This window comes from Mastomys coucha, unplaced genomic scaffold (assembly GCF_008632895.1).
Source record: "Mastomys coucha isolate ucsf_1 unplaced genomic scaffold, UCSF_Mcou_1 pScaffold22, whole genome shotgun sequence".
In the NCBI taxonomy this organism is placed as follows: Eukaryota; Metazoa; Chordata; class Mammalia; order Rodentia; family Muridae; genus Mastomys; species Mastomys coucha.
In genome coordinates this window covers 215,872,740-215,897,752 of record NW_022196905.1, presented here as the reverse complement: position 1 = coordinate 215,897,752, position 25,013 = coordinate 215,872,740, and the positions used below count along the sequence as shown (strand labels likewise).

At 45.2% G+C, this 25,013-nt stretch overlaps 1 protein-coding gene across 6 annotated transcripts in view; it reads left to right on the top strand.

Annotated features, from left to right (window-relative positions):
* Arhgap10 (Rho GTPase activating protein 10) overlaps positions 1-25,013 on the top strand; it is a 258,556-nt gene that overhangs the window by 118,121 nt on the left and 115,422 nt on the right. For 3 of the 6 annotated variants that reach the window (XR_004110057.1, XM_031340368.1, XM_031340367.1), the window contains exons 11-13: positions 3,112-3,193; positions 6,479-6,524; positions 8,553-8,618. Coding sequence is in view for 3 of the 6 variants with exons in the window: in XM_031340368.1 (XP_031196228.1) it covers positions 3,112-3,193; positions 6,479-6,524; positions 8,553-8,618 (194 nt within the window). In the remaining 3 variants the exon portion in view is untranslated. The remainder of the gene's footprint in view (positions 1-3,111; positions 3,194-6,478; positions 6,525-8,552; positions 8,619-25,013) is intronic. The other 3 variants (XR_004110059.1, XR_004110058.1, XM_031340370.1) reach the window with 1 other exon arrangement.

The window sequence follows — 25,013 nt, the reverse complement described above, 5'->3', positions numbered from 1 at the left end:
AGCAGTGAGAAATATCGTATTGCTCTTTGGTAGTTCAAGTGACTGTCCTTTGTGGCATGGAAGATGGTGGTAGGTTCTTGAAGCCGCTGACCACATCCATAAGCATAGACCCTGGGTGGTGCTACTAGGCCCTGTGACCCCAGCCCCAGCAGTGGTGCTGCTGAAAGTTTCAGTTTTTAAGGCAGTCTAAGAAAAGCAGTCCTTCCCCGGCACGCCCAGACCCCATCAAATTGAGACTGCGTCTCATGCTAGGGTCTACAGGGTCTGTGGTAGAGCATAACACAACCTAGTTTATTATTGTTGTCATTTGCATTGGTAGGGACTTAACCAGAGCCTGCCACATGTGGTGGGAGCTGTCCTCCACTGAGCTGTCTTCCAGTGTTACCACCACTGCTGCTACTTTTTGAGTAAGTGCAAGGGAAGAGGTTGAGGTGCTTATGAAGTGCAGGTATTGGTTCCAGCTGTGTGTGTATGCCCACAGATTTCAGTTCCAACTGTGCGCTCTAAAGAAAACCACAGTGGCCTGGAGGAAGGAATGATTTGTAGGCATACTTTTTCTCAAGCTATTTTAATAAGGGTTCAACCCTCTCTATAGCTCACCACCCACCAGAGGAAGTGGAAAAGAAAGGTTATTAGAATAAGAAGAAAGTAGACCTGTTTAGAAATAGTTCTTTGGGGGCGAGTCCAATCTTCCTTGGCAGGATATCAGCAGTGCAATCGTCTAGCAAACACCGACATGAATCAGCAGCTGCAGTCCAGTCTGCTCAGCAGACAGCCACATGTGAACCCTCAAGGGCAGTTAAATCCACAAGAAACCACGAGCCTCACCAACTCCCCAGGGTCGGTGGAAGTGGCAAGAAGCTGCAGGAATCTCATGAGAAGTTCTTCGGCAACTTTTTCTCTGTCGAATCACCACTCGCAAAGCTCAGCAAAGCAATGTAAGGCTGACCAATACGCGCGAGAGTCATCAGCGAAGACTAGTGAGGCGGAGCAAAGAGGGCAGTGCTCACACTCTCACTGTCTGTGGGGTCATATGCATTTGCTCTCTAAACACCATGTGTCCTTTCATGTGTCAGCTTTCGCAAAACATCTTTCACCCGTGTGCCTCAGCAAAACATTATTTGGTATAACCCACTTTCCGAAGAAACCAGACGTTTCTACTTCAATGAATGCCTGGGCAGCTCATTCTCTTGTATCTGATTCATTTTCTCTTCTATGAAATTCATTGAGTTGCTTTTGTATTTAGCAAGGCTCACTGTGACGGGCGGTTAGAGCTTGGTGTAGTGTGTGGTACCTAGTAGGCATGATTAAATAAGAGACCAGTCATGTCCTCAGTTCAGCCAGTGAGCATTTGCCCAGCGGTGCAGTTGACTCCTAAGAACTCCAAGGTAGACCTCTTCTTCAGTCCTATTATGTATCAATGGCGTCACCAGAGCTTCCTCATGGGCATGCTTCCTTAATGAGTGTCTGGTGTGTGAACCTTGTTCACTGTGTGTGTGTTTTCTTGTACTTGGCATTATTGTCCTGTATAGTCACTAAATTTAATTTTAGTGTTTTCTTTCCAGAACTCAGACTTTCGTAGTTTACAGAGCGTTGCTTCAGCGGGTCGAGAATCGCTGTTTGCTAGTGATTCACCTTTCTGTAAGAGATCCATGGAGCAGGAGGTTTCTTACCATTCCGTGGTTGACCGTAATGTGCGGATGCCCTTCGGCAGTTTTCCTGGAGCGGGGCTCATCTTTATGTGTGCCTGCTTTGTGCCTTCCCTCCAATGTCTTTGTTTCTTCTCTTTTTAAAAATTGCTTCTGTATGAGACCCCCAACACACATACAGTAGAGGACTTCCAGGTCTGTGTTCATTCAGAGAGGATGCACCTAACCCTCAAGGGACTGGAGGCCTCAGAGGGCATCCACGTGGAGACAGGGGGCTTGGGGAGGAGGTGTGGGATGTGGAGCAGTCGAAGGGTGGGCTGGAGGGGGCAGGGAATGGAATATGGGGTGTAAAAAATAAATTAATTTATAAAATAAAAAAAAATTGCTTCTATAGTTCTGACTTTTCCAGACTTGTCATGTACTTAAAATTATGCACCATGTATCCCTCTGCTGTGGACTTCTTTCAGAGTAATAATGAACTTGCTGTGCCTTTTTGCTGTGTAATGGTGTGTTTGTTTTATTGCTGAGAAATATACTATATTTCCTGCACTCTTCACACACTGAAGTACTGTTTCCCACTTGCAGAGGTTGAGAATAAATCTTGTGTAGGTGGACACAGATCTTAACAGCTCTGTAAGGATTGTACTAAGAAACGTCTGTCTGTGTCTGTCTGTCTGTCTGTAGGAAGCCACAGAGCTGTCTTACATTGTTTGCATTATTTTATGTCGCTGGTATTGATGGGTGAGAGGTTCTTTGTTCCATATTCTCATCAACATTTGGTGTTTTTAGAACTTTTGACTCTGGCTATTCCAGTCAGCGTGTTGTGATTATGTGTTAATTTGTTTATCTTTGTTGGAAATTAGGTTGGGGAACATAATATATACATACAGTAAAGTATTATTCAGTCTTTTAAAAGGAAGATTTGTGATGTATGTTCTGACTTAGATGAACCTTGCATTTAAAAAAGCTGGTTAGAAACTATGAATAGGATGTGGTTTCTTTTCTTATGGTGCTAAGATTATCCAGATTTGTAGAGACACAGTGAACAATAGGAATTACCATAGGATGAGGAGCAGTAGATAGGAAATAAGTGTTTAGTGGCATCTAGAGGTTTAGTTTTGCAAGATCACGACATCTCTGGCCCGGCACAGAAAGGTTGTATGTACTTGTGGTCCCAGCACTCAGGTGATGGGGACAGGAATAGATTGAATTCAAGAGCAGCTTGAACTACATAGTAAGACACCCCCCCCCTCCCCCAGTATTCTGGAGGTGAATCGTGGGGGTGGCTGTACAATAAAGTGTTTTTGTTTAAAAGTGTCCTAAGTAGCAAATTTTACATTGTATATTTTTTAATTGTAGTTGAAAATGAATGAAACCTTTAATTTGTATAGTCAGACCTTTGGGAGCAGAAGAGAGGTTTGCGTTTTCACTGGGTGACCTGTGTTTTCCTGGTGTTTTGCAGGCCTGGCGTCCCCTTGACTGTGCAGGCGTTTTCAGAAGAGGAGAGGAAGCAGTGGTTGGAAGCTCTGGGTGGAAAAGAAGCTGTAAGAACTGTGGCTGGAGCTCTAGTGCGGATCCGTTCTTCATCCCTGCTGGCTTGCTTCATCCCCACATCAGTTTTGTTTTATAGTGTTTGAGAACAGTTCCTTGATGGAGCTAGTGTTTGAACTCATCTTGGAAGGTTATTGATGCTCCAGTAGTTTATCTTGGACAACTGCAGCACACCCATGCCTGGGGCATCATTCATTTCCAGTTCTGATTTTTCCTTTGATTTTGTCACTCTGATTGGCTTTGTTTTGAAAGAGTCAGCAGAACTCTCAACTTCTCCTATTTCACACAAGTAGTTTTTTTTTTTTTTTTCTGTGACAAGTGTATTGAATGCCTGCAGTGTGCTTTAGGTTCTGGAGATGGGACAGTAAGTGCATGACAATAGAAACTGCTGCCCATGTTGGGCTGATATTTAACAGTGTATATAATACTGTTTCTACTGATTTCTACTTTGTAGTGTAGAATAGCCTTAGAGTGGCCTCTATTCATTTTCTTCAAGGAGTAGGCTAAATGTTATGACACAGGTCCAGAGGCACCTGAATTCTGACTGTTGGCACTTGGTTCCAGCACTGATTTCTTTTCTGTGTGCTGCTGGCTTTTGGGGCTCAGAATCTGGCAGATCATGTATAGTGCTATGATTCTAAGTAAACTTCATAAACCTGCTTGGCCTATGAAGACTTAGGGGAAAGCATGATCTGAAAACGGAAGAGGGGTTCTGTACAGTCAGGAAGGAGGTTTCAGAACGGAGCTGTCTTAGAGTGTGTAACACGGTACTGCTTTTTGCTGGTGGCTCAGCTGCAAGGGCATTGTTGAAAGTCCAGGGAACTCGAGGCTGGCTACTAGACTGTCTGCCAGTCATGAGGTGCTGGCTGATAGCTGCTGAGAATGAAAGCCCAGCTACTACATTTTGAAGCTTGATGCTGTTTAAGAAATGCATCCCTGGGCAAAATTAATCCAGAATCAGATTTGTAGGTTGTCATATCTGAGCTGGATTCAGACTCTGTCTCTTTGTTTCTGCCTGGGTTTGGTGCTAAGGATGGAGTCCGTGATCACCAGTGCCCAAGTACTTGCTCACTGGGCAGACCCGTTTCTCATTCAGCAGTGCTCAGTTAGTTCTTTCTGGCTGTCCTGGAAATCACTCTGTAGACCAGGCTGGCCTCGAACTCAGAAATCCGCCTGCCTCTGCCTCCCAAGTGCTGGGATTAAAGGCGTGCGCCACCACTGCCTGGCTTGGCTGGAGTTTTGATAGAGGACTGGAGAGATGCTTCAGTGGCTAAGAGTATACCCTGCTCTTGCAGAGGACCACAGCATAGATCCCAGCATCCATGTTTGACCACCTTGTAACACCGAGTCTAGATGACCAAATACTTCTGGCTTCCACAGACCCCTAGACTCACACACATACATATCCACACACAGATACATAACTATTTTTAAAATAAAACAACAACAAAAAAAAACCAGTTGAACATTCCTTTGATCCTGGCACTTGGGAGGCAGAGTCCGGATCTGAGTTCCAGACCAGCCTGGTTTATATAAGAGTTCCAGGATGGCCAGGGCTACACAGAGATCTCCATAATAATTAAAGAATTTGGATAGTTATAGAGATCTCATTCTGCTAACCTTTAATCGTTTTTAATAACCCTGATGATCACCCCAGAGCCTCGAGAAGTACTTTAGATAGTGAGTTTGTGTAGCAGAAATACCACTGTGGTTGCGTCTCTGTAAGAAAAGCGAGCTTCCAGTTTGGCTTAGTGTTGAACTCATGATCTGCTTGACTTTCCCTGTATAGAGCCAGGTCACTAGCCGACAACAGAAGAGGGTGGAGAGATGCTGATCAGCGATGCATTTGCATAGGGACTGTGAGGCACAGCAGATTCCCTGTGCTACACGTCTTGCAAATAGTGAGCTGGTTCGCGAAGCCGAATTACGGTGGTGCTAGCGCAGATATATTCACTAAAACGATGGGCAAGGATTATCTGCTGCTTATGTAAATGCCAGGGTTAGGAACAGGAAACAATGGGCTAGACGTTACTGGGAGTTTTGATAGAGGTTGGAATGGAACAGTTGTTTGTCAGCTTGTCTCTATAAGGTGGAACTTTCCCCATTTACATAGACTTGTAACAAGTTCCTTAGAGACTGCAGACTCTTTGGTCTCAGTTTTGCCAGCTTGGCTTGTCTCTGGAAGAGAAGAGTAGACTGAGAGATGTCCTGTTTGTGTTACTTACTTTTGTATATGAGCGTACGATAGCATGTCATTAGACCGTACAACTCATCTAGCCTGCATCCTCACACAGGTTCCCCATGGGGGATTTTCTCACACTATGTCTGACACCAGCTGGATGTCCCCAAGTTCAATCCAACTCTGACACTGCTGTCTGGGGTGTTGGTGGCAGATCTTACAAGTTGGGGGTGTAGATCTAGGTGGCTGCCTCTGCTTCAGTCTTGGTAGCACAGTGTGATGTGAATTTGATATCCCATGACCCACCCCTTCCTTGGCTATAGTAGTTGGCTTTCAGCACTCAGGGGAAAGGTACACTTGGTATGTCTTATGGAGCATGTTACAACCCGAGCAGGCACAAGGAAGCTGTGCATAGGGCGGGCTGCAAAGTGGGTGTGCGTGTTTGAGGAGCTCCTATGCCACCATCCCAGCATTTGATGTGTTCATCCAGGGAAACTCGGCAATCCTTGATGCTTACGGATTGTAAGCTTCTTCCCCAGAGGAAGGGGAAGATGACTCTGAATGTGGAGTATCTAGTTGCATCCTTATGCTATATAGGTTTTTGTTTTCTTTCTTTTCGTTTCTTTTCTTTTTTTTTAAAGATTTATTTTATTTTATTTATTTTGTGTGTAGTGTGTGGCTGCTCTCCAGCCCCGCTCTATCCGGCCCGCACCAGAAGAGGGCATCTGATCTCATCATGGGTGGTTGTGAGCCACCATGTGGTTGCTGGGATCCGAACTCAGGACCTTCGGAAGAGCAGTCAGTGCTCTTACCCGCTGAGCCATCTCGCCAGCCCTAGGTTTTTGTTTTCTAAGTTAGTTGTTCAGCGTGAGTTTAGAGCTGTCCCAAAGGGCTCCTGAACAGCCAAATGTTTCTATCTGGAAATTGTAGGTGTGGGAATTCTCTGTGGTGATTAAGGGACTAAGACTAAGTATATCTTTTACATGCTACATTGTCTAATGCTAAATTTACAAAAATGACAATATATGTGTTCTTCCTTGACTGACTCTGAAGTAATCTGCTGAGAATGTCTTCTTTCTTTCTTTATCTCGTTCACTAGCTGTTCCACACGTTTAATAGAGCCATTGTCCCGAGACCAGAAGGAGGTGAGTATTCATTTTCCCTGTTCGTTACCAACCCCATGCTGTTGCCCGGCTCTGTGTGCACCCTCTTTAAGCTCATGGGGTAGCCCTCATTGTTTGTCCCCTGGAGCTTTACTGTGAATTCTCCTGCAGTCTTGCTGTGTATGTCTATAGTCATAAATGATGGCGGGAAGCTTTTCAATAGACAGCTTTCTGAGCTTCAAGATGAGCCTTTGCAAGGAATGGTCCTTGGTCCTCTGCTTCTAGGCTTCCTCATCCTGCCATTTGTCATTCCTGATAGAAGTAAGCAGATTCTCTGGACCATAGTGCTTAGTTGGTGAGTGGTCTTGCTACATACTGTAGGACCTTCAGGTGTTCTCAGTGAGTTCTTATTGTGCTGTATGTAAACGGCTCAGTACCTCCCTGCTGCTGCTGTTTCCCAAGTGCATGTGTCCTGGAGAGCTAGCATACACTCTGGCTACAAGGCCAGAGGGTTTCAAGGTGTAACAGGAGTACACGGGTGGTCAAAAATCAGCCTAGTGTAAGAATTACTTCAGGTAGTTTAAAATAGTCATCCTTGGCCACAATGAGTAATAAAAAACAAGAATGGTCCCAGCCTGCTGGGCAGATTTCTGTGTGCAAGCACTTGTCGTATAATGTGGTGGTCAGGACTGAGAACTCCTTGATAAGCTCCTGGCTTTATTCTCTTGCCAGGATGATTTTTGACCGCCCGTGTACTCCTGTTACACCTTGAAAGCCTCCGGCCTTGCAGCCAGAGTATGTGCTAGCTCTCCAGGACACATGCACTTGGGAAACAGCAGCAGCAGGGAGGTGCTGAGCCGTTTACATACAGTACAAGAAGGATCTGCAAAATCGAGGTTATGCTTAGCAAAGCCACAGGAGATGCTGTGTTATGTACACATGGTTTCCAAACAGGTGTAATCACCTGTGCTCATTCTTGAATCAAGACTAAGGATCCGCAGCCTGGCCCCAGATGCTGACAGACGCCCCGCAGCGAGTGTGTCCACACTGGCCCCTTCTCAGCTGTGCGTTTCTTTGCTGTCTTGTCTCTGTCTTCAGCCTTCCATCCCTCACAGTCCTCTCCTTCTTCCCAGTCTTCCCCTTCTGTCTCTACTGTTTATCATCAAGATGTTGAAGCATGCCTCTTCTGGAGAAGGCTTTGCAAAGCAGAAAGAAACAACTTGCATTTTATATAGTGTTACCGATAGGAGATTCTTGAAACCTCTGTTCAGTTTTCACCATTAAACTTCACATTAAGCGTAGTGATGCCGATGCTGAACCAAGTTTATATCCAAGGACTGTAAGTCTCGTGAAGCGAGCGCTAACGCTGCTGTCCCTTGGGCCCTGGAGCGGTGGCTAGAGACGCTGCTTCCTTTCCCTAAGTTTTGAAGCAAAACCAAGATCTCCAAATATATGCCAGCCTGGCCATAAGCAAACATTTATACTAGAAAAAACATAAAATTATAGTTTTAAATTGGCCTGTTCTAGCACATGAAGCATCTGTTTTCATTTCAAATTATGAAAATAATAATGTCATTAAAAAAGGTTGGTAAATTGCACAAATTATCAAAATTTTAACTTAAGCTTATTGCCCAGCTAGCATTTAACAAAAGCCGTTCTTAACCATTTTGTTCCTGTGTTAGACAAAAGCTCAGATGCTCCCTGGAAGCCTTCATGCCGATGTGTGCTTTTCTTTAACTCAGCTACTCTTAGAAGTTTTGGCAAAATTCAAATAATTTTTAGGTAGCCTCCTTTAGAGATTGCTATTATTTTCTTTTACTGTTTAGGGTAATCCATACTGATTAACTTAAAATTTTATGTTGCAAATTGAATTATAAATTGATAATTGGCCATCTTGATATAAATACATAACTTTTGTATCTATACCATTACATGGGAAAGAGGTGACTTTGAGCAGTTTAAAATATAGAAACAACAGTTAGTTATATTACCTTAATTCTTTCCTTCTTTTTGTAAGGGAAAGAAATAGAGCGACTACTTGCCCTTGACATCTTGTAACTGTTTGTTTAGGTGCACAGCTGGATAAGATGGGATTCACGATTCTCAGAAAATGCATCAGCGCTGTTGAAACACGAGGTAACGTGCTTTGCTCAGCAGCTTTATTGGAGGAGACCCGTAGGTATGTAACAGCCGAGCCTCAGCGCATGGCTGTGTGTTACACCGTGAACTTTACTACATAGCATGGGCAGTAGTTACTCCTGCAATAACAGTGGGAGTACCTCTACACTTTCCACGTCAATGTGGGAAAACTTCACGTACTTCTTTTTTGCAGTAGCAAATGAGGTCATAGTTAAAATGGAATCACATTTGCTTGTAGCTCTGTTATCACAGAAAATACCACAGGGTGGATGGCCCAGGTGGTAATGTCTCTTCACAGTCCCGGAGGTGGGAGGGCGGAGCACAAGAGCTGGCAGGGTCAGATTTCTCTTAGCCTGTGCCCTTGGCTTGTAGGTGGGATCCCCTTGTTGTGCCTTTTCTGTGTGTATACATACATGTGCCTTCTGTGTATAAATGTGTCCCTTCTGTTTATATACATGTCCCTTCTGTGTGTATACATACATGTCCCTTCTGTCTCTTTTGTGTATTTAGATTTGCTCTTTTTTATAAGGATGCATGTTATGCTTGGGGCAGCGTGTGTGTGTGTGTGTGTGTGTGTGTGTGTGTGTGTATTTGTGCACATTCGCAACTTAGTCTAATACACTAACCATCTCCTTAAAGGCCCATTTTTTTTTAAATGTTACATTCTGAGGTTCTGAGGTTGAGAACTTTGTGGGATACAATTCAGCTCATTCTATGGAAGAACCAGCAGTTGAAAAACAAATTCTTAGCACATTTTGTTCAAGCACCTTACTGCTGGTTTTCTTACTCTTGTGGGATCCTGTTAAACATGATCTTTCTGGGCTGAAGCTCAATAGTAGAACCTGGGATGTGCAAAGTTCTGTTTGATCTTTAGCACACATTTGCTGAGGTAAGATTTGAAAATAGTGAAGTTCAGTGATCTTTTTTGTTTGTCTGTTTGTTTGTTTTTTGAGACAGGGCTTCTCCGTATAGCCCTGGCTGTCCTAGAACTTATTCTGTAGACCAGGCTGGGCTCGAACTCAGAAATCCACCTGCCTCTGCCTCCCAAGTGCTGGGATTAGAGGCATGCGCCACCACTGCCCAGGTGAAGTTCAGTGATCTTTTACAGAACACTATTTGTATGAGTTGTTTGAGGATTTTATACCTGAGCACTATGTATTTTGATCATATTCACCCCCAGACCCCTAACTCCTCTCAGAACCACACCTACCTCCTTCCATCTTTCTGTGCTCATCCCTTTCAAGTCATCTACGGAATCCAGTTTTGTGGCCCTGTACTCATGGTGTGGGACTTGCTGGATAGTTTCATGACAGCGTGACACAGGCTACAGTCATCTGAGAGGAGGGGGGCCTCAGTTATGAAAATGCCTCCATAAGATGGGGTAAGCCTGTAGGGCATGCTCTCTTAGTTAGTGATTGGTGGGGGAGGGTCCAGCCCATGATGAGTGGTGCCACTTCTAGGCTGACTATCCTGGGTGTTAGAAGAAGCCAGGCTGAGAAAGTCACAAGGATTAATCCAGTACACCGTGCTTCCCCATGACCTCTGCATCAGCTCCTGCCTCCAGGTTCCTGTCTTGCTTGATTTCCTGTCCTGACTTACTTTTATAATGAATGGTGCTGTGGACACCTAAGCCAGTAAACCCTTTCCTCCCTGACCTGCTTGTGCTCATAGTGTTTGATCACAGCAGCAGTGCAGTGTGCTGGGCCCGCCAGGGGCCGCACTGCAAAGCAAAGTGACTGTCCCCAGAGGCCACAAGCTATCTAGAGCAGCTCAGATAGAGGTGGGGCTGGAAATTCACTGACATTAACTCCTCAGATGTTTAGAGTTTCAGACAGTCTTGCAGTCGTACTAATGGTAGACTTTTGATTTCCGCTGTGTTCCCTTCTGAAACTTCGCCGTCACCCGTCATTCCCACCCTGGTCTTCTGTTTCCACTGGCCTGATTTTTTTTCCTCTTCAGTTGTCTGTAGTGAAACATTGAAAGTTTGTTTGGCAATGTCTTAGTTGTTGTTGATAGTCTTTGGGGTCCTAGCTCTGTGTAACGCAGGGCTTGGAGGTTTTTGTGCTCTGTGGATCACAAACTACTGCTTTTTAATTTGTATCTCACCTGCACCAAGTCAAATCAGACAAATGTCAAAATTTTGCTGTAGCCATTAGCACACCAAGAAAAGGTACTGTTTTATAGTAACATTATTTTAGATAAAAACATTCAATATCAGAAAGTGATACAGCCACTAACATCTCTCTGGCTGGGTGGGACTGGCTGGCAGGGATTCTAGGTTTGCCACATCTCAGAATCAGTCAAACCACACACATTTATTTGCTCATAAAATTACACAGTATATGGGCATCAGATTCAGGGTGAGAAACTTAATGTCTTATCCATGCTGAAGGATTTCATCAAACATTTGTTGCTAACGTCTGCTGCACATTCACCACAGTGAACCTTTAACGGTACCGATGCAGCCTCTGGCACACAGTCTGACTTAATTGCTAATGTTGTGAACTGGGGACTGGCTATTTCAAAAGCTCACTGCATGGTTACGATACAGCATTGTCCCAGGAAAAGAACTGTGTGTGCTGGAGAAATAGGATGCACCTTTCGTATTGCTAGTCCCTTGCTACTTGGGATCTTTTTTTTTTTAACTTCTTTTTTTAAAAAAACAATCCAGTTTAATCCTAGATAAAACAGAAATGTTCTGAAGAAGATAGCACAGTGTTCTTTGCCTCAGTAACAGATAACCCATCATGGTTTAGTCCTAGTGCCAGTCAGAAGGAAGCCAGTCTGTAGGTAGGATTTATTGAGCAATCTCAAGGCGTCCAGAGCCTTGCCCCAGGCCTTTGGAATAGATAGTAAAGGTTGGTTCCATGTACCCTTAAAGCAGTCATAGTAGACAGAGCAGAAAGATTTGTAAGCAATTGAATTATTCCAGGTGCTAAAATAAAAATGTAGCAAGTTTGCACAGATTAGGAGAACTTTGGTGCGTGATGGCCGGTGGGTTGGAAGGCCTCAGTGCTAATGGAGGACTGTGGTTTAGAAATGGGCTTTCTTAGATCTAAGGGATGAGGGTTATATCCTGGCATGCAGAGAGTTATCAGCTAAGATGTAGACGACAGTGTAGCTGAGGGAGTTCAAATTTGGTTGGGAAGGAAGCACAAAGGGTCAGTAGTGAAAGCATGTACCTAATGCATTTCCACACAACAGTGAAGGTGCATGCTCAGTGCTAGAGGGCGCTAGAGAGCAAGCAGGCTTACAGAGTCTAGTATGAAAGGAAGTGGTTGTGACCTGTGCAGACACTGCCGAGGCTGGGCTGCGCCCTAACTAAGCAAGGTGGCCATGTAACCGGAGTTCCGTTGGTCACGTAGTGCTTGGAGAACCACCGGATTGCTACAAGTACTTTGGGAGGTAAAGAGGACCAAAGCCACACAGACATTTGTGACACATCCCTGCTGTGTTTTGTGACTGTGGGTTCCAAGTGTGTTGAGGACCATTGTTGGTTTCTGCTTTAGGTAGTGAAGCCTGAGAGGAGTAGAGCAGCTGCAGAATTAGAGGAGGCTCTCAGGGCATAGGAACAACCATAGTTTCTGTGTGAGTGATGTGTGAAATCTATCACTGGGTCCCTGGGGCTTTGAGGATTATAAAAAGTGACTAGGGACTTATAGGAAAGCCAAATCTCTGTGTCAAGCTGAGAGAATCAAACTGTTAGATGCCGTGCAGATGAGCCCAGGGGAGTTCAGGAGCATTTGCATAGTTCTTGTTCATCCATATCCAGTGTTTCACTGTAGCCCCTCCCTCTTGTATTCTCTTACATCTACTTCTTATAAGCCTGTGGGGGCAGCTCACTCATCCTTGATGACGAGGAGTGCCAGCGTTTTGGGCCGTTTTATACAAGCCTTCATTCCTTGCCTCGTTGGAGGCAAGCTTTCCCTGTGCAGCTGTGGTGTGGTTCTTGGGGTGAAGTGCTGCTGCTCTGCATGTGTTTCTGAGAAAGATGATGGCTTGGCATTCTCCTTTGTCCTCTAAAGCATCCTGATCCACAGAGGCCTGGAGGGTTCAACCTCTATAAAAAGACAAACAAATAAATGTTTTTGGCTTTCAGTCTTGAAGGTCCCAGTCTGTAATCGGTTGCTCTGGTAGCTTTGGACCTATGGTGAAGCAGCACAGCATACCTGGACTGTGTAGTGACGTAAAACCACTCATCACATGGCTAGAAAGCAAGGGAAACAAAGAGGAAGACTTCCACAGTCCTCTCCCAGGCCTCACTGGGGCTGGCCCAGGGACCTTCTGCTAAGCCTTGCTTCCTAGACACCACTCCTCCAATACATATGCCTTTGGAAAGCATTCTGCTTCTGGCCTCCCAAGGCTCTTGCTTGTCTTATAATGTGAAATGCATTCCAAGAGCCCAGAGGTTGTAACTCTCACAGCATTGCTCAGAATTCAAGTCCAGAGTTTTTTTTGTTGTTGTTTTGTTTTGTTTTGTTTTGTTTTGTTTTTTTACCAAGACTTAAAAACTACATGGGGCCCCATGGCCAGGAGACAAAAGAGTGTCCCCAACTGTTGGTCTGAATTCTACAGGGAAAGAAGAATTGTCCAGGTTCCCGCTGCCTTGGGCTCTCAGGAAGAAGGGTTTGGGCCCAGGGAGTAAAGGTGCTGGGGTTTAAATGAATGTGCTGTGCCTAGGGTCTGAGTCAAGTGAGACTGGGCAGGCAGGATGGAAGTACGGTGGAGCAGGCTCTTGAAGGGGTTGCGTTGCCTCTGAGTGACTGGAAGCTGTGAGGTCTAAGCTCTTGTGAGGTACAAAACAATGCTTTGGAAGGCCCTTGGCTTCTATAAAGAGTGTGACAGGGGTTTGTCTGTATGCCTTCATGCACCTGGTTTGTGGTGAACAGATGAGCTAGCTTTAGGACACCCTGTGCTCTCCGCCATTTTCTGTTTTTCTTCTTTCCTTCCTTCCTTCCTTCCTTCCTTCCTTCCTTCCTTCCTTCCTTCCTTCCTTCCTTCCTTCCTTCCTTCCTCTCTCTCTCTCTTTATTTTGTTTCTGAGAATCTACTGTGGCCTTAGAATGGAGAAATGTCTTCCTTATCCTTTGTATGCTTCCTGTTTCTGTCAACACGAAGCACCGTGCGTGTAGAAAGCATTCAGTAAGTGATTGCTTTGGCCTGGACATTGAAAAGATAGAACCAACATATCATACTGGCAAGTTGACAAATTATAGGTTATAAAATTATTGGAAGGGTTAGTTTTCTATATGTGGTTAGAATGAATATTTCCATGTAGCATATATAGGAGTTTATGTCAGCAACTTTATGAATTATGGGTAATATAGAAGACAGAGAAAGATCATCTTGCATATGGAAGAGTGTGAAGTATTTTAGAGTGTGAAATATGCTTACATAATTTTCTCAAGTAAATAACTCCCCTTCCTAGAGAGGAAATATGCCCAGTACATTTTTTTCTTGATGTGTTCACATAACACCTAATTTTGAGGTATATGTACTATAGTGCAAGCCAAAACAGTAATTTTTTTTTGCTTAAAAACATCTTAGTTGCTGTTTTTTAAATAGTCATTATGTTAAAACTAAATTTATATGTCACTTTTGTTTATGAAGTTTCTCTTTAAAATCTTCCATATGTGTGTAATTTGAATATTCACTTTACTTTTCTAGAGCATAGCATTAAAATGTTGGTGTGGGCAAGCTGTCAGTTATCAAACTCAGCATTGTGATAAGCTGGGAATTCATGGGATAGAAAAGACACAGCAGACCTTGTGATTTCATCTAAGTGATTTCTCTTCCTTAGAACATTTTTGGAGAATTCTCCTGACATTGGCTTGGGCATTGTGCTGTTTCCAGAGAGTGCTCATCTGGTGTGGGGGTCCAGGACGAGTTTTTCCAGAAGATAATATGTAGTTTCACTATTAATCTTTGGAGCTATGTTTAGGTGGTAAGGTGCCCAGGTGAACTGGCAGCATTTGACCATGATTGCATAGTAATCTCACATCACCTAGGGCAAGTCCCGTGTGATGTGAAGAAAATAAAGAACAGCTGTCCCCAGAAAACTTACACAAGCAAATAGGTTTCTCACTTGCCATCTCTGTTTTAATCAGCGTGGGTGCTAGGTGAGAGTGGGTGGGAACAAAGGACAGTTTCCCATGGGAGGGAGCTGGAGAGCTGCAAGGTTCCCGCAGAACCTCGAAGGCAAGGCTGAAATTGTGCAGCCAGGCGAGGCAGGCTGGAGTAGTCACCTCCGCGGTTAACACCCTGCCCATCTTCTGAAGACTCGCCGAGAGAAGCTGTTAGCTTTCAATAAAGGATTGAATTAAACAAGGGTAAATGTTTGCAAGATGACGGACTGACCCACATCCCTGCTTACCTCACGTCCCTGTAGTGGAAGGTTGCTGCGTGGCTGTGAATTCTCCTCTTGTTCAGTGGCTCTTTTTTTCCCATCAAGAATTCTCCAGCTTCCCTTCCTCCTTTGTTTATTTGTGGTTCTCTTTACACCCCTTAGCCCTTGAACCCGTGCAGTAGGAGTGAACTTTGAACTAGTAAATTACGTGAATGATCTAGCTTTAGGTAGGTGTGGGGTTGGATGTAGCACAGGGGCAAGAAAACAGCAGTGGCGTATTTTCAAGTCATGCCGGGCATGTGTTCAGACAGAGAACGTGTGATCTTGGTAGAGTTCTCTTGGTAAAATTTTTTGCTGCAGGTTAGTGGTCTTGGTTTTGTGTGTTTACACCAAAATTGGATCCGTTTGTGATGTTTTGTGCCTAGAGCAGCGGATGACCATGGGCTCTAAAGGCAGGGCTCTCGAGCATCTCAGCTTGAGTGTTCTTAGTACACTCATGTCTTCATCTGCCTTTCACTGTCTGTGAAGGAGGCTGTGCCTGTGTCTCCTCTCTCCTTGTGGTAATGGGACAAGTTGAATGCCGCGCCCCTCCTCCCCAATCCCAACACAGAGGTAAATTTAGCAATTGGTGCTGCTGATACCTAGGACGGACCACCATTGATTCAAGGCTTTGGGAACACTGATGGACTTTTACTGAATACTTCTTTCTCACAAAGGGGACCGACTCCCCCGAGATCCTGTGATTCAGCAAAGGGGACCGACTCCCCCCGCCGAGATCCCGTGATTCAGTCATTCTGTGTGTCTTCAGGAACAAGCAGCAAAATGAACTGATTGGGTTTGTACCCTTTCTGTTCCTTATTATGATGCGGTCCCTTGAGCAGGAGACCGTCTCAAGTAACCAAGAGGGACAGACAGTAAAGAAGAGAAGATGCTCGGAAGGACACGGCGGCTATCGCATTGTCTTGGGCTCCCGGTAAATTTGCAGAAGGGAAGCTGAGGGTGAGATTTGTGCTGGTTGCCTGGAACTGATCATTACCTGGTGCCATGGCTGCTCTGAAAACAGATGGCAGCTTCGAGGCAAGGCTGATGCTTTGGTCTGCGTGGGGGAAGGAATGAAGCGAGGCTTCCAAAGAGCAGGAGCCAACTTCTGCCTCGTGCCTGAGGCTCTCTGCCAACTTATGTTAGTCGAAATTTTCCATCATTGAAGCCTGAGTTGTGCACATCCTATCCATCTCAGCTTACTTTATTTAATCTTAGATTTTCCTGGCCACACATGCAACTGCTGGATTTCAGTCATGCTGTAGGAGAGATACTGGAGGATTAAGATGAGGCTCAGCCCAATTCTAAGACAGTGATGGTATCTCAGTTAACCTTTACTGGGCTGTGAGGATCACTATGCCCTAGCAGCTTACGGAGGGAAGGGCTTATTTTGACTCAGAGTTCAAGATACAGTACAGTGTAGTGAGGAGGTCAAGGCAGCGAGGGCTTGAAGCAATTGGTTCCATGACCTTCACCATCAGGAAATAGAAAGACTATGCATATGGGGACCCGAGCCCATGGAAGGACTGGGTCTAGTCTATCTTCCCACATCAGTTAATCTGATCATGAGTACCTCTGTAGGCATGCTCGGAGTCTAAGCCAACTTGTAGATTCCCTCACAGATACGGTGTGAGGCATGCGTGCGGGGCCCAAGTGGCACTGTTTTGCTTTCGATACTGTCCGGGCTGTGGGGAGGGAGTCCACACATGCTCTCTGGATTATTCTAGGACTTGTCCAGTTGACAATCAGTCGTAACCGTCAGACACCTTTGAGAGTTGACTCTGCATTCCTCTTAGGAGTGATCCCATGCAGTTTCTTGGAGACTGGTGGAGGAAAAGACTCTTGCAGTAGGGACAGCTGTGAGCCCCAGCTGCTAGAGTACTGGCGCTTGCTTGCCTCATCCACCCTCAGTTACCGAGAGTACCACGAGAGTAACAGATAACTGCCTCGTGTGACAACAGTGGGCTGTGCTGTGGGAGAAAACCTGGACATGGAGGAAACTCAGATCTTTTCTAATAGCAAGCAAACCCCTTTTTCCTCATAAAAGGAAGGAGACACTGTCTAAGGCCATAGGTAACCTGCTCTATGCTATAGGGGGGCAGATTGGATCAGAAGGCACTGGGGCAAGGCTTTACTGGCTGTGGTGGGTAGCTTGTGTGGGAAGATGCTTTGTGAACAGTTGAATGTGTTGGGTCAGATCTTAGCTGCTAGGCTGGGTTGCAAGTGGCCTCCATAAGCACAACACTGAGCTGTTGATGGGTTTGAACAGCAAGCAGTGTGTTGAAAGCAGTCTGGAAGTCGGATTGATGAGGATCAGATAGTAAAACCTGGTCAGCCGAATGGCTGTTAGGATTTTGGACATGATTTATGTAAGAGGTGATAGTGACTTAAATGAGGATATATACAGCATAGAAATGCTTCAGAAATTGATTATAGAAGTGCTGTATGGTCGAGTAGTAGTCACACTCCTGCTTATATGGTCAGAGGAAGTGAAGCCAGCATGCCACATAGACCTGCGTGTTATGTTCACTGCAACATTATGTCCGGTAGCCAATAAATGAGAGTGACCTGAGCGTCCAGCTGATGAGGACTGGATAAAGAGTGGTTTATGTGTACATACAGAGAGCTGCTTAGGCACAAGAATGTGGTCTTATTGTTTGCCCCAACACCATGGTTCCTTGACCCTTCACTTCCATTCATTGGATGAATGCAAGTAAGCCCGACATGGAAAGGCTTGTACCAGACAGCATCTTTGTGACCTCACTCATGCATGTTCTGAGAAAGTGGCTGTCACAGAAGTTGGGAATGGAAGAGTGGGTACCATAGGCTAGGGGCGGGGGTGTGGGCGGAGGCAGAGAGAGGTTGGTCAGTGGGCAAGTTAGCATGATAGAAGTGCTGGTGTGCGGTTGCTGTGGAGCAGGGCGATTGCAGAAAGAAGTAGTAAAGCGTGCCTTCCAGAAAGTCAGAAGGAAAGAATTAAATGTGGTCACCATGGAGAACATTGCAGGAAATAAGCATGGCTATATATAATGATGATGGGAATTCTCATTAAATATATATACATGGAAATATAATACTGTATGTATTTCTAGTATATTGGAAATAGTGTACAAGTTTCATATTTTTCTGTAAGTTAAAAAAAAAAGTTGATGTTCCATCAAATGTAGGATGGAAATATGGCAGGAAGGGATGTGAGGAGACACTTGATAGGCCTGGTGGCCACCGGAAGGAAAGGAAGGGAAAGGCGAAGCCGACTCAGCTCCCAAGCCCAGGTCTCTGATACACTTAGCCCAGGCTGAAATTCAAGGAGCAGTGAGTTTGTGAGGACTTTGCTTTTAGATTTTCTGAATCCAAGCTTCGTGTGACATATATGTAGGAACTCAGCTGGAGCTGAGAGGAGCGAGGGGAACCATCACAGAGGTGAGTGTGAAGGGTCAAGGAACCATGGCCACAGGCATAACAAGGCCGTCATAGGATCTGCGTGAGTCCTTGTGTTGAGGAGACGACAGAAGGACCAAAATGGAGGAACCAAAATGGAGGAACCGTAACTAATCAAGGTAGGATGGCTCATAGCTAAGTGGTGGACCACTCAGTTAGCACATATAAGGCTCCTGGTTTAATCCACAGCACCTTCTGCCCTTCCCCAAAAAAGACAGTTACAGAGAGATCAGGGGAGCATAGTGGGAAGGAATCTGCATGGGAGACCTGTGACCAACTTGGTCACGCCAGAAAACTTAGACAGAAGGCCAGAAACAGCATCCTCCTCCCTGCAGGTGAGACTTGTCCTAATGGGTTTCTCACATGAGCCCTGTGTGATGGCATCCTCCCTCAAGGACTCAAGTGGAAGGACGGATGTGATTGACGGTGGAGACCAGAGGTAGAAAGCTGCACACCGGCCTCTCACCTGAGTGAGCCACTTAAGTCTGAACTCTTCACCACAGTGAGCTCAAGGAGATGGAGGCTCGACGGGCTCATCTGAGGTGAAGGAGAGTGTACAAAGGTGACAGGGTTTGAAGAGTACTTTAGAAGGCATGGACACGGGGAAAGGAGGAACAGAGGGACAATGTGAGTCTGCCTGTGCTGGGTACACACTGGAAGTGACCTGCCTCAGTGTACATACTCCGGCATGGCCTACACAGATGCTCAAGCAGCCAAGGGAAGATGTGTCCGGCGCCTGAGCATCTCTTTCTGGAAGATAAAATATCAGAGTGGGATCTGCCTTACACACGATCTAAATTCCAAGAGAGTTACTGTATTTATAGAGTGCCATAGGTACCTCCAGTCCCCAGACAACTCAGGAGGTAGTTAAGCAAGCACACTGTTTAATAGTCTTGGTCCTGTTGGTGGTTCAGAACAAGTTAGAGGAAGCCTGCCGCTGTCTCACAGCTCATACTGGGGACACTGTATGGCATATTCCTTCTGTCAAGAATTGGACCATGAGGAGAGACTGCTGGACCCACGTGGTGAGTCATAGCTGCGGCTGAGATCCAGGGACAGGCAGGGCTTAGACTTCTGCAGTTTGGACCCTACAACCCTGCAGATCTCCCGCAGCTTTGATTTGGTCTTCATCCAAACCTCACCTGCTGGCTTGGATGGTTGTACAGGTCCTAGTAGTGAACCCAGGCGCCATCTACCCTGAAACAGAAACCTTTTCTCTGTTTTGTTTGAACAGGAAGTAAGGGAGGCCATATTGGTATGAAGTCCATTTGATCTGCCTTCAAAGGTAGCTTTTAATAAACCAAATGCCTGCTGTACTTGAGACTCAGATTAGAGGCGATGAGGTTTGCTGTGAATGTAGAAATCCTGGCTTAGGTCTGGTGTTTGCTTTGTACCTTCTCCAACTTGTGCTAGGTGGGAAGTAGGAGTGGGATACTGGCCATGAGTGTGGATCATAGTTCCTGTCACATGCCAGACTGCCTCTTTCCTCTGTGCAGTTACTGGTTGGTTTGGGTGGAGAATGTCAACCAGGAGGAGCACGTGCCAGTGAGGACCCCACACCCATGTATACAAAGATGACATAAATTGGACTCAGCAGGTGTGGGTGTGGGAGGTGGGTAAGCAGTGGAGAGCAGACCTGAGAGGTGTGGGGTGAGCATGGCCCAGATGTTTTATATGTGTGTATGGAATTCTCAAAGAACTAGTAAGTGTATTTAGAATGAGAATGTAAAATCAAGTTTGCAACTGACAGCAAGACCTGAAGGAAGGGAGATGGCAGAGATGCCACCCATGGATGTTAGTTATTGGGAATGCTTTGTTTTTACATGGGAGCTGGGAAATCTGAACTCACAACCTTATGCTTATATATCATAAGTGCTTTGCTTGCTGAATCATCTCCCCAACTCTTGTCTGTAATGTTATTCTCCTACATGCTAATTATCAGGTCAAAAGACAGAAAAAGTTGGAAATATTCTTGGTGAACAGGAATTCTATACTCTCTTACTATGTGTATTACATTTATTCCTTTATTGTGTGCTGGTGCACACATGTTCCTTGGTGTGTATGTGTTGGTCACAGGACAGCTTGTGAGGGATGCCTTACCTGTATGCAGGTCTGCTGAACTCTGCTTGTCAGGCTTCCTGGCCCGGCGCCGTTAACCACTGGGCCATCCTGCTGCATGGGAGAGACACATTTTCCATGAGTCATTTCTGTTAAATAAAGGTTGATTGTCTTCCTAGCATGCACTGTATTTTATATTTATAGATGGGCCATGGTCATGTCTTTCATGTATAATAATACACCTGGCTATTTTGGAATTAGGTTTAAATTTTATAGCACAGTTAAAAACTAAACAAGTACTTGGCTCTTCTCTTTGTTAGTATCTGCTTGTTATACTATGTAAGGGGTCTCCCCCTCCCTTTACCTCCCCCACCTCTTCTCTCCCACATCGCAAGTCCCATCCCTCCTTAGTTCTAATGTCCTTTGTGTTTTCCTGTTCCTTCCAGTTTGACATCTGAGGGAAAAAGGGCTGGCGCAAAGTTGAAGTCCTCTGAGAGGGAGTGAGAATGATTATAGGAAAGATAGAAAAAACGATGCAAGAGACAGCTATGGGAGGGCTGCGGGTCATTACCATGCCAGCCCCATATGTATTTCTCATTGTCTTCTTATACTACAGTACCATGGGAGGCAAAACCACAGCTAACAGAAACAGTTTTGCTGAAATATACAAAAGACAGTTGTTCTCACCCCAAAAGTGTCCCCATTCCTTCCAAGGCCAATAGAATCTCCAGCCCCTTGCCTTGAGCCTCATGTGCTCCCCCACTTATCCTCCCATGCTTCAGCAGGCTGGGAAATCTGCCAACAGACCCTGACTGCCTTGACTCTGCCTGGCAGGCAGACTTTCTCTTTTTCTCTGCTTCAGAGAAACGGCAAACACCTGTCAAGGAGTTCTTCATCTTCCAAGTCTGGCTCTTTTCTCTTGACATGATGATCTCTGGACCTGTCCATTTTCCTGAAGATAACGACGTCTTAATCTTCCTCAGTAGAACTCTGCTTGTTCATGTAGACCCGATTTTCGGGATTTCTTTATTGAGTGGTTATACCTACTACCCTTCCAACATTATTCCACTCTAAACCCTTCTAACTCCCAACACTAGGTAGGAGATAAAGAAGGCTTGAGGAGAGAGGGGGCATAGACCTCATTAGGCTTCTTCCTGCTTATCAGGGGTGTTGTTCCTTGGGGCACATCCAATCTTCATCATCAGGATTTCTAGTTTCTTCTCATCTCTCTGCTCGCAACCACTTGACAAACAGCAGCAACAGGGGCCGGGAAAGCAGCCGCCTTCGAGCCTCTGTGTGGCCCCTCTTGGGACTCTGGCTTTTATACCCTCTGAAAAGTTCCTAGAATTCCCTTCTTCATACACTCAAAGAAACTATCTGCAGCTGGCAAAACCATGCTTCTGCTACAGCATGAGGCAAATCGTGCTGTAAAGATTTACTCACAGAATTTTTTATCGATTTCATGTATACTGGTTTTTTCCCTTTTGTTTTCAAGTCTTACCTTAGCATTGATTAGAGTATACTAAAAATAATGGTTAATATTTGCGTATGCATGAAATTACGTGTTTTCTCCTTATAGAATTCATATGAAAGTTTGTCTTTGCGTACTGGAGGGCTATGTAGGCTTCATTTGTGTTTGTGAACACACTAGTGTGTGTGTTTTGTGTGTATACATACATACATACATACATATATATATAATACATACAAATGCACATATATGTCCTACTGAAAATGAAATATTGGACACTTATAGTGTAAGTCCTGTGACTATGAACATGAATGTTGGTGACCCTTCCTCTCTTGTCATCACACACACTGCAACCGAATGGTGTAGTCAGTCCACAGCATGACGCACATTGTTGCATGCCCGGCGCTCAGGAGGTTGCTAGATACAATCTGGATGGATGTATTGGTGGATGGAATTAGATCATTTGTTTCTGTAGAATCACACAGCTGTAAAATATTTTAAGAGTGTTCTTGTTCCTGCTTGCACCACAGTGCCTGTGTTCCACTTTGGGCCACTCATATCTGTTTTACGTACACTCATGGGGAAACGAGAGCTTTCCTGGTTCTTACTCTATCGGACCAGCCATCAGGTTGTTAGTCCATCACCCATCTATTTCATCCACTCATTTACAGGGTTTAGTCGGAAGGTGATTAGCATGTAAGGTGTAGGGTAGATAGGATTACTAAGTGGAGAGCCTGCTCCTGAAACCAGAGGGAAGTGACTCATGGTCTCACTGGTGTCTGATTTCTGTACTTTAAGTTAATTTTCTCATGGTCACCCGTGTCTTTATGTTGGTCTACTTCCGTGCCTGGAAATCATTAATGCTCAGTTCTCAGGAAAGGAGATGTAACACACTCCGTAGCCTGAGGGTTTGCGCTTCTCGTTCTTGCTCATTTTAGATTCTCACTGTTTAGATTTCCCACAGTTTGTTGTCTACTTCCTTCATTCCAAAAGTGATTTGTGTGCTCGTGTGTGTGTGTGTGTGTGTGTGTGTGTGTGTGTTCCTACCCTTTCTATTTTCTTCTTATTCACTTTTGTTACTTGTCAACTGCATTTTAATTTGACTGGTGAAGTCCATGGCTTGGAAATTCAATCCACACTGCAGTGGAATTGAGAGGTAATTAGATCAAAGACTCTGCCCTCAGCTCGTGAAAGATTGAGGCCTTTATCTGTAATGTGCATTATTAATTCACTCCCGGAGCTCCTCACACCCCTTTCCTATATCCCTGGATTCTGAATCGGGTGTCTCCTGTTCATCATCGCTCACCAGTTTAGTGCACAGCCACTCGCGTCTTCGCTGGTCTCTGGATGCTTCTGCCATCCACTTTCATGCTCATTTTCCCTGGTCTAGGTGACCTTGCTCTCCTTCCTCTTTCCTTCTTTACCTGCGTGAGCCAGTGGTGTAGCCAGTGTTAGCTTCACAGTGTTCCCTGGAGCAAAGAAAGTGGACTCAGCCTTAGCAGCGGCTTCCCTCAGGTAATGAGAAGAAACGGACTTAAATGGGTGACACGGGGTGCCTCTGTATGGAAGATGGGTGCTAGCACGTGGCAGAGCAGAGGAGACAGGTCGTGCACCGCGGGGCACATTGCATTTCAGCACACTTGCTGTCCTCAGAAGCTGCAGCTCCCCCTCGCACTGTGGAGGTCTGCCCATGTTTACTTTATCTCACTGAGGAAGAGAAGGGAGACCTTTGTGGAGATTACAATTTTTAACTTAGAAAATTACTACTGTAAACTAGTGAGCGTTTATGTCCTGGAAAATGTATGATAGTTTGTATACTTTAACTTTCTCAGGTCTGATTTCTGTTTTGCCCTAATCTTTAAAAGTTTGACTTAATGTTTACAATCTACCATGAAAGTAGAACAGAAGACACAATTAAGTGATTATTTTTCTAGGTGAGCTGTGTACTGGGCAGGAGAAACCCCTGGGTAAAGTGCAGGTTTGTATTTGTTTAGACTTAAGACGGCATGCGTTTGGGGACTTAGATTTTTTTTAAGTTGAAAGGGAACATGCGATACATCATTGTTTAGTATGTGCTTCTCTAGGTTGGCAAGGTGGGAGCATTGTTTTTTAACACAGTGAAAATAAAGTTGAAGTTCTTCATTGAGTGAAGGAAATGAGGAATTGACCTGGAACCGGGCCAGGTCCTCAGCCTTGGTTTCAGGGATTGTGACTAACAGAGTATGGCTTGTTTTAAAATATATGAGACAACAAATTGGAAGGAATTAAAAAGGAGTTATGTTAAAAAATAAAAGCAGAAACAAAAAGCAAAAAACCAGGCAGAAATCTGTGAGACAGTATGAGAAAATTGAGTCTTTCCTGGATTTGACTTGAATGAGAACCCGTTTTGCTCTTTGCCTTGGGAAGCCGGAATCCTATGTGGCACATGGTTAGCGAGCACTCATGGCACATGTTTAGCGAGCAGTCATGGCACATGGGATGTGGCACATGTTTAGCAAGCAGTCATGGCACATGGGATGTGGCACATGTTGAGCGAGCACTCATGGCACATGGGATGTGGCACATGTTGAGCGAGCACTCATGGCACATGGGATGTGGCACATGGTTAGCGAGCACTCATGGCACATGGGATGTGGCACATGTTTAGCGAGCAGTCATGGCACATGAGATGTGGCACATGTTTAGCAAGCAGTCATGGCACATGGGATGTGGCACATGGTTAGCGAGCAGTCATGGCACATGGGATGTGGCACATGGTTAGCGAGCAGTCATGGCACTTGGGATGTGGCACATGGTTAGCGAGCAGTCATGGCACATGGGTACGTTTGTAAGCATGAGGGGATCAGTGTCTTGGCCGCTGAGGTACCAGCCACAGTGCAGCCATGAAGCACGGTCTGAGTGCCAGCATTTGCAGGTGACTGACTGTAGTAAAGCTCTTCAAGAGGTGCAGTGGATAGATGGGGTGGGGCCCTGTGTGGATGTGTAGGGTAAATGGGGGTAGTAGATAGGTGGGGTGGGGCCCTGTTGTGGATGTGTAGGGT